This window comes from Daktulosphaira vitifoliae, unplaced genomic scaffold, assembly GCF_025091365.1.
Source record: "Daktulosphaira vitifoliae isolate Bord-2020 unplaced genomic scaffold, ASM2509136v1 Scaffold_1, whole genome shotgun sequence".
Classification (NCBI taxonomy): Eukaryota; Metazoa; Arthropoda; class Insecta; order Hemiptera; family Phylloxeridae; genus Daktulosphaira; species Daktulosphaira vitifoliae.
The window spans coordinates 88,890,206-88,905,637 of record NW_026099572.1 but is presented as its reverse complement, the minus strand read 5'-3'; the positions used below and the strand labels follow the sequence as shown (position 1 = coordinate 88,905,637).

Sequence of the window (15,432 nt, the reverse complement as noted above, 5' to 3'; positions counted from 1 at the left end):
TATGTCTACTCATAAAAAATAACTAAGTATGCCAATAACAATGCTATTCAATTTTATAAATTATCTTTAAATTTACTTTGATATAGTAAAAATCTATGGTAAAGCTTTTTTTTTTTTTGTAGTATTTTGAATAACTAATATGAAAAAAACAATTGCTAATAAAAGATAGTAACTTATGGGTTTTAAAATTTCAATCTTTAAACACAAAATATATGTGAGATTTAAATCTGTTTAAAAACATTTTAAAACAATATGCCAATATCATATCATTTTTTTAGTGTTTCATTAGAGTGAACTACATATGTTGCAATTAATAAACGAAAATCGCACATAGATTTGAATAAAACGCGATATAGAAATAGACAAACTTATCGACAATATATTGAACAATAATTAAAATCGAACATTTACTTGTTAGTATTAAATTAGATAGAGAATATACAAGTGATACTTTTATCATGATTCACTTAGTCATTCAAAAAATAAAAGTAATATTGATGATTTTTTTATCAGTTCTTTTTTATTTCGTGTTTTTTCAATTTATCAATCATGAAGTGCATTTTATATTCATCGCTTATACCATATGTCGTAACACAAAAGAGTGCCTACTTTATATTTTTAAATCTTATGTATTTAAATAACTTAACTAAGTAATGACTGATGCTCTGCTATTTATTATGCTTTATTATCACTAGACATTTCTTGGTCCTACTTCTTCCTAGTATAAAAATGTTAATAACTTCTGAAATATTGGTTCAAAATTATATCTACTGTATTTTTGAAAATTTTATATTGACGCCATTATAAGGTATAAGCGATAAAAAAAATGCATCTTGATTGATAAATTAAGAAAAATACGTACCTTAAAGAAACCAATGAAGAAATTCGTGATAAATGAATTACCTTATATATGTTTTAGGATTGCACTTTGTGAATTATATAATACTATATTTAAACAAAACGTTAAGTAAATAATCAACCAACAAATTCTATAAATCAGTTATTTCTCTTATACGACAAAAGTTATTTACGTGACTTAAAAATTTTTCATGATATTAAAAAAAAAAACAATAAAATGAAAATCGCAAAAGTAAAATTTAAAAATGTTTAATTTTATATTATGCTAGACAAAAATTTATGAAAACATATTTATAATATTTGAAATTAAAATTGTTATCAAAAAGCGTAATCAGTAATACATGATATCAATAATTGTAAACTGTCGTTAAACATTATACAACTAATAACGTAAAATAATTCTCATTAAAAAAAAAAAAAAATTCTTTCAAATGTTAAATTAAAACAAGTTTTAATCGTATATAAGTAAAAATATAGTAATTTGCTCATATTAAAATATATATATTATTCCAGTGAATTATGTTTCGATCCCTTTTAATATTAACGTTAAATGAAAAAAATTAAATAACGTTTTATTATTAAAAAAATTATATATCTTTTTATTTGTCAAATAACGTTAAACTCGATTTAAAAATGACGTTTTAAATATATTAAAACTTTAAAGCATTTTTTTTTTTTAATCAGAACCTTGATAAAATGATACGTAAAGAAATTATGGTAACATTATACCAAACAGACCATAACATATTGCAAAAACATGTTTTATGACGTTGCACAACTTTATTAACAAAGGGGGTATTAATAGTCCCAAAAGTTGTTTTTTTATTAATTAAAATTGATTAGTTAATAAGAGTTATTTCTTGAATTAATTAAACAAACGTTTTTTTCATTATTATTATTACTATAACGAGTTTATTGTAGACTAATATTAACATTCTTTACATAAGAGATTCTTCCCAGCACAATATCAATAATTAATATCTTTAAACAAACATTTTGTTATAATATTTCAGATTATTGTATAAGTGAATGCAAGAAAAACTTAAAATAATACAATAATTATATATTTTACTTTATCACAAACATTTTTTGTTAACATATTCACCCAAAAGACAATGAAATTGTTTATGCAAACTTATACACATGAATTTTTTTAATAATAATAATAATTTTTTGCCATTAGTAAATTAGCAATTTATATTTGGAAATTTAGAGTGTAATCAAGAAGAAAGGATTATTTGAGAGAAGGATAAAAGGTGGTTAAGTTAGTGTGATATTGTAATATATTTTCATTTGGAACGATCCCAGGAGAACCCAAAACTTTGGTCCGAACTTCCTTGTTTTTTTCTTGTCGTCACTGCACTCCCATTGGGTTTCTATATTGTTTTTGCAATCCTACAATTAATATCTCACGAATGCCACCCGCAGTCTCTACAACCTACTGAATTTCAATTCAGAAACAAGGAGACCATCGTGCACCATATCTATACTTCAACCACTGTGTGTAGTAATGGAAGCAAGAAACTAATTCATTTAAGAGATATATGTTAGCTTGTCCTTATGTGTGTATTATATATGTGAGACGTGATGGGAATGCTTGTAAATCATTAAAAGGTCACCTAGTCGTGATGATACGCCAAGGGGGTTCGCCGGACCCTGTTATCTGACTGTATGCGCTGATCATGTTTGCGGCGAATTCAATTAAAGATATGGAACATAAGAAATCATGTGGTTTGCATGGGGTTGCGTATTAATCGGCTGGGTCATTTTACCCCTTGCCATTATAGTTGTATACCGTCTTGTTGTTAGAACATTTAATTACAGTCCAATAATTAATTCACAACTCACATAGAGTAGGAAATTTTCAAGAAGTTAAACATAAATCACGTGCTGCATTAAAATAACAATTAACATAAATATATCGTGTTGTGAAACTTGTCCTTCTCACGAAATTATTGATAAATAACATGAATTTGGAGTCTAAATTTTATTTACTTAATTTAACCAATGATTTGTGATGCAGATAAATAAGCTTAACAATAATTTTAAAAATATGGCTAAATTAATTTTTAGAACGACTGAATATTGAAGTAATCAAACTAAGGTCACTAGGTTTAAACCCAATTTTTAATAAACATAATAATCTCATACATTGATGAGTAAACTGTAGGATTATTAATTTATCTTTTCAATAATTTTTTTTTTTATCTAATTCGTCACGAGTTATATAAAAAAAATGGAAAAACAATTATTTAATATAACTACTTTAAAAAATATTTTATTCGTTTTAATAAATTTTAAATATATTGAATTAGTTATTTTAGCATACATAATTGAACATTTTGTTTTAATATTCAACCTGACTTTTTTCATCCTACATCAAAACCCTAAGAGTCATTCATCGTGTTTAATGACCAGTTGACAAATTAGTGGTCTCTCCCCTTCGTCTTCAAGAATGGTCGTTAAGTATATTTTTTAAAGCAAACTTTTTCAGTACTTATTTCTTCAATTCCAAGCAGGTTGAACAAAGCTCTGACAGTTTAATTAATGACTAAGCGTTTGTTGCCTTTCATATAATTTAAAAAAAAAGATAGTTTTTTTTTTCAAAGGACAAGGTCAGATATTTTGGCTATTATAAAAAAAAATATCTAATGATAAATTTTTTTATTAATATGTAATAAATTAATTTTGTTTTTACTGTTACTCTATGTATTAAAACATTAGTATTTTCTGGATAGTATGTTATCTTCTTTAAATGATTGTTTTTAATATTACAGAAATTTGTGAACCGTGTCGTAAGAAAATAATGGACGATAAAAAACGTGAACAATTAAAGTATAACAAAGCAAAAGTTTTTATAAAAGTTATCGAAAAAGAAGAAAGGGAAGATAGCTATAAATTTAATGGTTTCGATGATAAGGTAAATTTAATTTTTGAAAAGTAAAATGTAACTTTTTATTTATTCTCATGGTGTAAAAACAAGCCAACTTCACTAATATTATGAATAATATGTGATTTAATTTAATTATTATACATTTTTTCTTGTAATAATTACGAGATAATTTTAAGACTTGATCGTCCTAAATAATCCAATTTCATTTGTCTTTTTCCATATCTCATTTGCCAATCTTTTTTCATTCTCTAATCTAATTTCTCAACAACTATTATGTTGTTATTATAATTATTTATTTTAATTATAATTGTTAAAATATCAATTTTTTAACCAAGAAGAATTATTTTCTGAAAAATGAGTTATTTTTAAACGGTAGAGAAGCGCGAGCTAGTCCGCCTCTGAGAATATAAGTGCATACATGTATAACACTAATTTTTGTATGTGTTATGTTCTAACAATGGCGACCAGTTAAATCGTCTCCAAACGATGTAAGTTAATTTGTCTAATGAATTTATCTGACTTTTCATTAGAATCCTTAAATGTTGAAACGCACTACTATCACGTCATGTAAAATATATCCATGATAACTCGTTGAGAATTATATTGTACTGGGCTTATAAATTTATGAATAAAAATGTATAAAATTTAATCATGGTGATGATTATATTTTTTTAATCATCATTTTAATTTTATGATAGGTAGGATTTTCAAGTGATATCTTTTACAACTTAACTTCTGAAAATATTCCAGAAATACTGAAACTTTTGTATATATCCTAAATTAAAGATTATGTAATATAATTTAATTAAAAAAAAAAAAAAATCATCTATAGAATTAATTATAAAAAAACCGTAAAATTGGGACACACAGCGGTTGGGATGAGTATAGATCGGTATCGGTGTGTTGATTATCAAGACATATTGTGTATTAATTTATTCTTGAGACAAATTAAAAGATGTTCGATTTGATTATCAGTATATTTATGATTTCATTCCTAACCTTTAGCCTATTAAAACGTACGATTTTATACATTTTTATTAATATTTAAATACTTTTTTTTTTTTACTTGTTGGTAGTTATCTCAAAAAGAGAAAAAATCTAATTGCAGACTTGAAATCAACATAAAAATGAGATTAAGAAAAGTGTATTCTGGTCTCTGATAAAAATTCTTTGTAAACCAATGCATTTATTTACATAATTAACAAAAAAAAAAATTTCTAAAAAGTTTTGCATCAAGACCTTCAATTTTTACATATGTTTATCATAAAAGTAACGAAATGTGCTACTACTTTATAACTTCTCCTAAAAATTTCAATATTAAATTATTGAATATCTATTCCATACTAATTTGAATTACTTTAATAAGTATTTATTCACCAATTATACTTATAACTCAAAGAGCTACTAATCAGGATATAATTAAGGAAATAGAAGTTCATTTTGCTTTTGGAAAATTCTCCAATTTCTTAAAGTTAAACATTATCTACACGTTTGCATTGAAGCGTTTATTATGATAGTTATTTTAAATCACTGTCATACATTATCTATACCTGTCCCAATTATGCCACGTCTGCACTGTGCCCCTAAGTTAAAATTTTTCTTTGTATGATTCAAATCATTACATACATTGAGCCAATATTTAACTAATAAAGCAATTTAAATAAACTAATAAGAGTTTTGTCAAATTTGTTTGATTAATATTAAAGCTGAATAATTATTTTGTACAATTTTTATATTCAAAAATATTGTCTTTTGTTTAAATTTATGTTCTGGAACACATAAATATGAAGTAAGTGGTGGTCAATGAATTAACCATTTAACTACGCCCTTAAATGGATTGGTTCGTCCTCGGAAATTGTACACTATACCGCTTTTGGTCGTTGTAAAACACCGTTAATAATAATACATTTTATTTAATGTAAATTAAACATTAATTATTTATTGACAAAATAAAATCAACGTAAATTCAGCTTATAAAAATATTAATTTAATTAGGATAACAATGTAACTATACATAAATAATTAACGCATTAGAATAATTGTATCATATTTTTGTTTGTAACGTATTGAACTCTAATAATCTTAAATAATATTCCATACTAAAGAATCCGATTTAATAAAAATATGAGTAATGATTAATAATATTCAATAGAGTATAATATATTCAAATTTTTATAATTTATTTTAATGGTTTTTTCGTTTTATGCATATATTAATTTATATATTTTACAACTCTATAATCGACTATTTCTAATGTATAGCATCAATAGTTTTCTTAATTCTTCTCTATTTTAATAAAAATGAACAACAAATGAATGGGTTCCTATTTAAAACTTACAGTTGTAATAATGTTATTGAATGTTTATTTTTCTAAAAAACGCATATGTGACTGGAACACATAATTATATATTTAACCGTTAAACTTCCCAGACGACATTAATAACACCATAAGCGTGTATATCCTAGATTTAAACCAAACATATAAATTGCGTTTTGAAATCTTTCAACAAATCAACGAGTTATAATTATAATGAAGTCATGTACAATATAATCACAGGCAATGAGAAAATACTGCCAGTAGAAAGGTAATTTTGCATCCCAACAATAATATTTATTATTGTAGTGTTAACAAATTTACAACACCTGCACTGTCGTGGTCGCAATTAGTGGCTGTGCCAAGGGTACTACAATAAATAATTTTTTTTATCAATAATTAACAATAAATATAATTAATTAACAACTTTTTTTATATAATTTGAAACGTCTTTGTGGTTAGTTTTAAAATAAATAAAAAATGATAATAAGACAAACCGAAAAATGATATTAATTATAATAGTTTTTCACATGGGTTTATTTATTCAGTTACTACTACAACTAAAAAACGTCAATTTGGCCGACTCAGAGATTTTTGAAAGCAATTGCATTCACTCCCAACTCGTATTAGTTTCTTTCGTAAAAACATCTCTATTTTAATATATCGTAATAAAATGTCTATATATATTTTTGTATTATTTCTATGCATAAAAGACATACATTTCAATTCACTTGATGCGTTAATGCTAAATTTACATAATTATCTTATCTAAAATATACGATTTTGAGCGGTAAATATTTTTTTACCTTTTTACCCTTTTTTTAAGAAGTGTTGTTCGGCAATGGAGATTTTCCAATTTATTGACATTCAATTAAAAAAACACTTAAAGAAAATAAATTTCATTATTAAAAATGTATGATAGTAAATTTATGTGTTCACTATAACTTTTATAAATATTTATGATTAAAAAATAAAAATTTTATTTTATTTTNTTTATGATTAAAAAATAAAAATTTTATTTTATTTTTTAATAGGATGAACTTTGGGGTAACTGTTCGAAAAAAATGAAACTAGAAACTAGTATTAACGGTAATGGCGTACCTATTGCTGTACCAACTGATGTACCCAACAACTCTCTTGAATTAGGTATTAGAAGAAGTGCCCGAAACAGAAGACCTAGAGGTGAACTAATCGTAGTATCGTCGAATGAAACTTTACTCGATCTTAAAATGAAGGTAAATTATAGTAATTTTACATCATTTTAACTGTAATACAAAACATTAAAAAGAATATATTAAATTTTAGCTTCAATGCGAAGCTGAGAAGGTATTAATTTTAGTATGATGTTTTTTTTTTTGTGGGGTCTGTTACCACTCAATCTCAGCTCTCGCCGAACCAATTTCTTTCAATGATACGTCAAAAGATCACAAATCGTATCTAGTCGAAGACATTACCCTCAAAAATTGAAAAAATTATTCTTGTTCTCCGTAAATAGGGGAAATAAAAAAATAATTACAAATTTAAAAATCGCTAATTTTCGAAGTTTTTTCAATTTTTTGTACTTAAAACTGTCATAACTTTTTCAAAAATTACCAAATCAATATAATTTTTTTTATAAATTTGACCCTTTACCTCTCCACAGGGGGGGATACAAAATGACAACTTTTTAAAAAAAATCAACTTTTGAAAGTGTTTTAACTTTATTTTGTCTTTACAGTAAAATTTGCTACCGTGTGCTATTTTTGTGTTAAAATTCTCGATTTTATATTTTACATTTTTAACTTTATAATGCTATAACTTTTTGAAAAATGTATGAATCAATACAATTTTTTTAAGAGAAATAATATTTATATACCTCTTTCATTCGACATACTTTTTTTTTGGCTTTTTTTAATTATTTATATATTTTTTGATTTATGAATTATTAAGTTCTTTTTTGGTTAATCCTTTATACCTTATTAAGGTGTCAAGTAATTTTTTTAAAAATTATACATATTTAACTATTTCAGAATTATTCTAATTAATAAAATGACCGGTCGGTAACAACTTATAGACCAGTACTTCGGAAGTTATAATAATTTTTTAATGTAAATTGGAGAGGAGGTGTCGTTTGTGTAATTATTAACATTGTAAATTTTACTGTAGTACTATTCCTATCACTTATGTATAAAAATAGTAATAATTTTCTAAGTACCTATCCAAAAATTATTATCAACAAGTCATTTTGTTAACTAGATTATTTTTTATTTCTAAGCTAGTTAAATATGTATGTTTCCTTTAAAAAAATTTAAGTTGGCACTCTTATAAAATGTAAAGGATCAACCGACAAAGTACTTTATAATTCATAAATCAAGAAATATATGTAACTAAAAAAATATATATTTATATTACTGGAGCTATTTTTATTTTCTAAGTAATTGAATGGATTATGATAACGAATAACTTTGTATACTGCCAGTTTGTTATATGTCGCTGTCCAACCTGTTGTCTGTTAAAATTATGTCAGATTACAAAGATTTTAACTAATTGCTGTAACTCTTTGTGTCATCTTAATTAGTTAAATTGTTTGTATCAACTTAGTAATGCTCTAGGTATAAATCTGCTTGAGAAATGGGAATTCAGATGCGATATGTGTAGATGTGCTACTTTAGTGTGTCAAAATCGTTATCATAACGATATAACTGTAACTGGACCTTTAGTTGGTTACTGTGGAGCAATAGAGAGGAAATATTAATGACGTCAAGCCGGACCAAAGGACGACAAAAAACAGTTTACCGTTCTATTATTAATCTAAAACATTCAGATGAAGGTTAGGCGAGAGGGTTAAATGACCGTAAGTGCTGGCCCCGACAGCAAATCCCCTAAAAGGCCAAATAGCTTTTTACTGCGAAGAAGTCACCCTTTCTCGTCCTTTCCCTTACTTGTCACGAAATCTCTCGTATATCTTTAATCATAATTCAAAGGTTTTACACACATTATATTTACGCAAGAGTGTATCGGACACCAAGAGAGCGTGATTAACTGCCCCCGTGATATTGTAACTGTGTGTTAGAGTGTAAACTTACCCTTAGTAAAATGTACACCTTCTCTCAGCCTATCAACTAAATTGGCTGGACACTGGATAACACTAAACCCTTTACAGTTTTTGCGTGCTAAACTTAAGCAAATGTTTTTTCTTTGTATAGTTCTTTATAAATAATAAAACAGCTGTGAATGAATTTTATTTTTACATTCTTTTCATATTTTTAATTCCTCGCTCCGTTGTTTTATTTTAGAACATTTTTAGCTTAAAGTACAATAAAGGACTAATATAGTTTCACACTGTCAATACATACATATACTTAAATACAATAATAATTTTGTGGCGGATTCAGGAGGTAGACACAGGGGTACGTGCCCTCTGTCAGTTTTTATTCAATTATTCTTTTTAAACGGCTATCATTCAAAAAGTTATTATAAAAATGGACTTCCTTAACCCTTTTAGACCTTTGGTACAATATTGTGTACTCATCATTTTTTAAAATTTACAACCGTAGTTTTGAAGTGAGAACAGTACTTCCAACACCAAAATATGCTAAATTATAAAAGCAATAAAACTAAAGTATAACTTTTAATAAAGTTAAAAAAAATACATTTTAACTAAAATGAAAGTAAAGTCTTTAAAGGTTGAAAAATGTGATTTAAAAATAAGTTTATCTCTACGTAACTACAAGTATTATTTTAAATAAAAAATACAGTAAATTAAAAATAATATTATTAAGAGCATAATAATGTGCATTCAATCTGATAAACTTACAGTTACAACTTTAGTCATACCTATATAGCTATTATATAATTATAATGTAAATAATTTATCATGATTAAAATTTATATCAAGACTTAAATTATGTGAAGTACAGAGGACTCAGTCCTAACTCCTAACCTTTAGCGATGATACTTGCGTATCCTTTTAAAATAGAAATCTTGATTTTCTGTTTCTTTAAGCCCTGATATAAAAGTAAGGAAACAGGTCAATTGTTACTAACATTGAGAACAATAGAAACCCGTTTCCTTACTTACTAGACACCAAATGTACGGTGTTCAGTAACTTACAATTGAGGTGTGCATCCTATGAGTGTAGTTTGAAAGATTTATATGTTGGGGCTACAGTCAATTTTATTTCATAAAATTGAACCTGAAGAAGAGTGCTCTACCATTTTGTATTATTATGTGAGGTGTCTTTTTCATTCAGAATTTATGACATGTTCTCTTGTTTATAAGAATTTTTTAGAAACAAAATGTAATACTTATTGTATCAAATTATTGACCAGTGTATCATTTTAATTGTACCAATCATTCGTAAACTAATTTTCTTTATTCATACAAATTATTATATTTACTAGCAGCAATTAACTATCCTTAACAAACTATATGAATTAATATCAATCATAATTATGCACGCCATATACGTTTTTGATATAATTAGTTTAAAACAGTTTTTATTTTTTTACTTTTATCGAGCTTATTAAATATTTGTATTACAATAATTTTTTACAGATCATGAGTGCGTTCAATGTTATGCCTAATGATCAACATTTAAAAACGGCTGAAGGTGTTCAGTTAAGCGACAATGATGCTACATTAGCTGATCTTTCAATTCTTCCGGACTCGCTAATTTTAGCTAAGGTAAACTAATAGTCTATTCAAAATTTCATTCTTAAAAAATCTGCAATGGTTAAACCGCTGCTATATTTTTTTTTATAAATAATTCATAGTGTTCTCGATAGAATGTGTTACTGCCTAATCCATCGATTTATACATAGAATTTACGAATAACTTAGCCAGGGTATGTCTATATCACAACTTTTTTTTCGCGTTATTTAATTTTAATAAAAATGATGAAACATTAAAAATAACCCATACATTTTTGGAACAACTTATGGATCATTTGTCGTGATTGTATGGTACAATAACAATTAAAACTTAATTAATAATATTTTTAATTTTTCTTTACTTGTGATATTAAGACTTTTGTATAATTTACGAAAATTAAAAAGTACCAAAAATTGACTTCTATAAAAAAAATAACTAATCGTCTTGTTTATTTAAATATCCAAAATTTCAATAAATAGTGAATGGTGAATTAAGATAAAGGATTTAAGCTTGTAAAAACTGACCATATAAAGCTCAATATTTATAGACCTTATCGCTGACATAATATGCAGTTATTCAGTGATTTATATGATTCATAAACTATTTTTGTCAAATAAGTCTAATGATATTTCTTTATCTGTCAGTTTTTTATAAGTATTGTATAAAAATTATTTATGTGAATATTAACAGAAGTTTTTAATTCTTTTTTTTTTTCAAAATTTGTAATTTCACACATTTTTATAAACGTATATCACTTTTATTAAACCTTAAATTATTACTTGGCATGCATCTACGTGACATGACTTGCATCTTATGTATAATTTATACTGTTATGATACAACAAAAGTATCTTCACCGATTCACCTGCAGTAAATTAATATTATTAACGATACAATGTTGTAATTGTTGTTATAAATATCCAACATTATTATTGTTTAAAAAAATGAAATGAAACTGACATTATAATGATCAAGTTCTGTTTGCGGCAGCTGAATAGGTTTCTCAATTGAAATAAGCTATTTACTTAAGATTTTTTCAACGAACTGTTATTCGCTTTTGGTTTTTTATACACTTACATTTATCTGTTACCCGAGACACGTGCTCTGTGAATTACCAGGCTGTTTTTTTCGTCTTAATATCCAGAAGTAGTAATTGTCCGGTGCTATATCTACTTATACATATTTCCCTTGCGTTGGCTGAAGCTTGAATAACACCTGCTTTCATAAATATATATTATAATTAATAGCAATTAACTGATTGAAACATCCTTACTTTTGTGAAAAATATAACATCTTAGATGTATTTTTATGCATTATAGTAATATTTTTTTATTACGTTGATTAAGATTTAAATTTTGGTTTAAAAATAATGTATTTTTATATTTTCTATAGTAAATTATGTATATCATTGTGCATTAAAAAGACAATATGCGAAAATATATAAATAATGGTAATAATGTTGAACTTCTGTTTTAAGTTTTACAACACTTAAAATATGTGTATGTGTTATGCATTTTTGTATGTATAAATAACTTTCAATAGTTATTCTTACTTTTCTGTATCCAACGTCCACAAATTATTCTTATAAAACCATTAACTAGCAATACAAATATAATATATTATATTGTCTGCTAAAATAATTTTTACTCTCAAATTAGTACATTAAATTATCAATTTGTTTTTTTAATGTGTTGAGTTGGGTTTAACATTAAGCTGATATTTTTTCAAATTTTAAAATGTATCATATAGTTATAATTTGAGAGAGACTTTTTTACCTCTGTTTGAGCTGATATTTAGCCTTTTTTGAGGTGTAGTTCGATTTACATAATTTTAAGTTCCACCACGTGCTTTACGCAACAATGCAGAACATAGGACGCTTAAGATATCTCTATTATGATGGTTGTCTTATGGTACTGAGTCAATTTTTAAAAGTATTGTAAGACATGTGCGTGCAATAGACCTCCAGGCTTGTTCCCACGGCGTCTACTTGTCACCCATACACATGTGTCTTACCGTTGCTTCGCTTCGTGATATATGAAGTGTAGAACAAAACCGTTCACGCATCAGCGCCATGTGTAATACGCTTTAGTCGCATTCTCGACTGCTATGATAATATTTAATTATAATATTTTATTACTACAAGGTGGTTAAAAAAATACCATTTCTAAGTAAGGATAAAATTTGAATGACTAAATTTGAAAATACTATCGATAAACTTGAAATTTTCTTTCTTTGTAATTATATTTATATGATGCATGCTATTGTTAAGTAATAAATTAGCTTATGAATATACGTTAGTTTTATGAATGTATGTAACTATGTAAACGAATGACCTAAACTATTGATTAGTTTAAACTTCAAAATACATTACTTCTGTATTATATTAAAATACAAAGCGATTAGATTAGTTTAAAAGTAATGTATTTTACTAAATATTAAATGATATATTATATAAGATGTTTAGTAGGTTGACCTGTTTCCTTACTTTTTAAACAAACTGTAGGTTATTAAATGAGTATTTATAATCTATACAATTTTGTAAAGAAATAATTATATAATTTATTTCTTATACAACATTATAATTAAGACATGAATAACAAGAGTAGGGATATACTGAGAAACAAGGCTTTTATATTTTATAAATAAATAGATATAAATATACTTTATGTTTTATTAATAGAATATTAATATACAAACTTTACATTTTGCTGTTGTAACATAAAATCTTCTCCAAGTATGTGTAGAAAAATTATTTATCACAAAAAATTAAAACATTTTTAGTTTGATGAACCTACTGAAGATTTGCCGGATTTTATTGTTGAAGAAGAGGCTGGTTTTAAAGGTAAATTAAGATAATTTTTTTTTAGCTTTAATCATATGACATAGAACGTTCCATAATAACTTTTAATATAACTGACAGAAAGATGATGGAATGTGAGAAAATATTTTTAACGTATCTTAACACTCATTTGTTCTAGTAAGGGGACTCGATGAGCTATTATTATTTCCATTCGGATGTGTGTTAGCTTCCTGACTTCTACACATTTGTTTTATTTTTTGTTTTTTTCACACGCATTAATACAAACACATTAAAATGTAATAATTTTTTAAATAAAATATAATCGTTCTATTATACTTTATCGTATAATTTTCCTTCATAAATATCGATTTAGAGTTAAAAATTTTAAATATTGAACGATTGTTAATGTTTTATAATTATTTTTCATTAAGTATGCAGATCAATGATAGCTTATTGTATAGTTTTAGTTTTTATTGTTAAAAAATATTCTTTAAAAGATCTGGAACTTGTTTTATAGAGGGGTGATTGCTTATGGTGCAAGGTTATTTTATGCAAACGGTATTTATGTTATATATCAATAAATAACTTTTTTCGTGTACGTTTTCAGCTCTACTTAAAAATTGTTTTATCGTTTAGTAATCATTTAACAATTTTTTGCCAGATTTAATATGGGTAAATTTTTTAATTATCAACTTACAAGGAGTTTGGGAACTAAGTCTCAACTCAAAAACTCAGGAAAATTTTATGTATAATATAAAAATATATATTTTTAGGAATAGGTTAGCCTACTCTAAATAAAATTAGCCAGTTATATTTTTTTTCAAACTCCGCTTATGATAATCAACCACTCAATTTTAATTACCCATTTATGCCAAAGAATAAATTATTTTTATCGTTGTTTTAAGTGTACACATTTGATTGTATTTAACGTGGTTATATTTGTTTTAATATGTTATTATTATGTCATTCATGACGATGACGGATCGCGGTTGCCTTGTCACTACTGGCTACTATACAACTTCCAAAAACTCATAATGCCAATCACAGTGATAAAAAATAACAATTTGTAATGTTGGTTTTCCATATTGAAATTATTGTTGTTAAACACTAATTCGAGACGGTCTCCCGCAATTACCGCAGAGAACTTGATATAATATTGTTATTACCGTCCACAGGTATATCATCATCATTTTGGGTTGTTGTTTCCGGTCAAAACCGATTATAAACTATGGCTTTATTTTTGGTTGGAATTCGTATGGGTCACCTCACTGTTAGTGAACATATTATAATCCTTATTCTCGGTTTTATTTATGGCTAATTATTACTTAAAATTCTATTGATTTACTTGTATAAAAGTTCCAATGTGTAAATTCTAAATTAGTCCTTAAAATTCTATAATTATACTAAATATTTCTCTAACAAAATTCTATTTTGGTACAAATATTAGATTCATGTGTTTTTTTAGGTACAGAACTTATGAGTTGATGTCGAAAAAAAGAACAGAATTATTTTATCATAATTTATTGTGAAAAAGAAGAGGAAAACCTTAAAAAATATGGATTTATATTTATTCTATTCTATTCCAATGACAAAACAATAAATTGTACCTACTTGAATATTTTATCTTTGTATTTTGTCATCCTGGCAACTTAAGAAAGAAATTTATATGCAATATTTTATGCACATATAATAATATATCGTTATTGTAAAATATTATATTTTTAATTTATTTTGTGTGTTTTTTTTTAAATAAATGTGGCAATATTTTCACCCAAGAAACACAAGCTGTTAAGTTTAAATAGTAAAAACTTATATTAATAACAGACTATTTTAAGATATTTTTTTTTTATTGTATTATTATTATAATTAAAATTTTTTACATGTTCAATTTTATTTGTCTTAATCACAAAATGAAGTATTATTTGAATTCAGTTAA

At 25.4% G+C, this 15,432-nt stretch overlaps 1 protein-coding gene across 3 annotated transcripts in view; it reads left to right on the top strand.

Moving 5' to 3' along the window:
* Positions 1-15,114, top strand: part of LOC126900854 (ubiquitin carboxyl-terminal hydrolase 48-like) — a 46,444-nt gene extending 31,330 nt beyond the window's left edge. For 2 of the 3 annotated variants that reach the window (XM_050676844.1, XM_050676836.1), the window contains exons 15-19: positions 3,636-3,778; positions 7,100-7,300; positions 10,602-10,730; positions 13,478-13,538; positions 14,962-15,114. In XM_050676844.1, coding sequence (XP_050532801.1) covers positions 3,636-3,778; positions 7,100-7,300; positions 10,602-10,730; positions 13,478-13,538; positions 14,962-14,981 — 554 coding nt within the window. In that variant the 3' untranslated portion in view covers positions 14,982-15,114. The remainder of the gene's footprint in view (positions 1-3,635; positions 3,779-7,099; positions 7,301-10,601; positions 10,731-13,477; positions 13,539-14,961) is intronic. The other variant, XM_050676855.1, reaches the window with a different exon arrangement.
* The last annotated feature ends 318 nt before the right edge of the window (positions 15,115-15,432 follow it).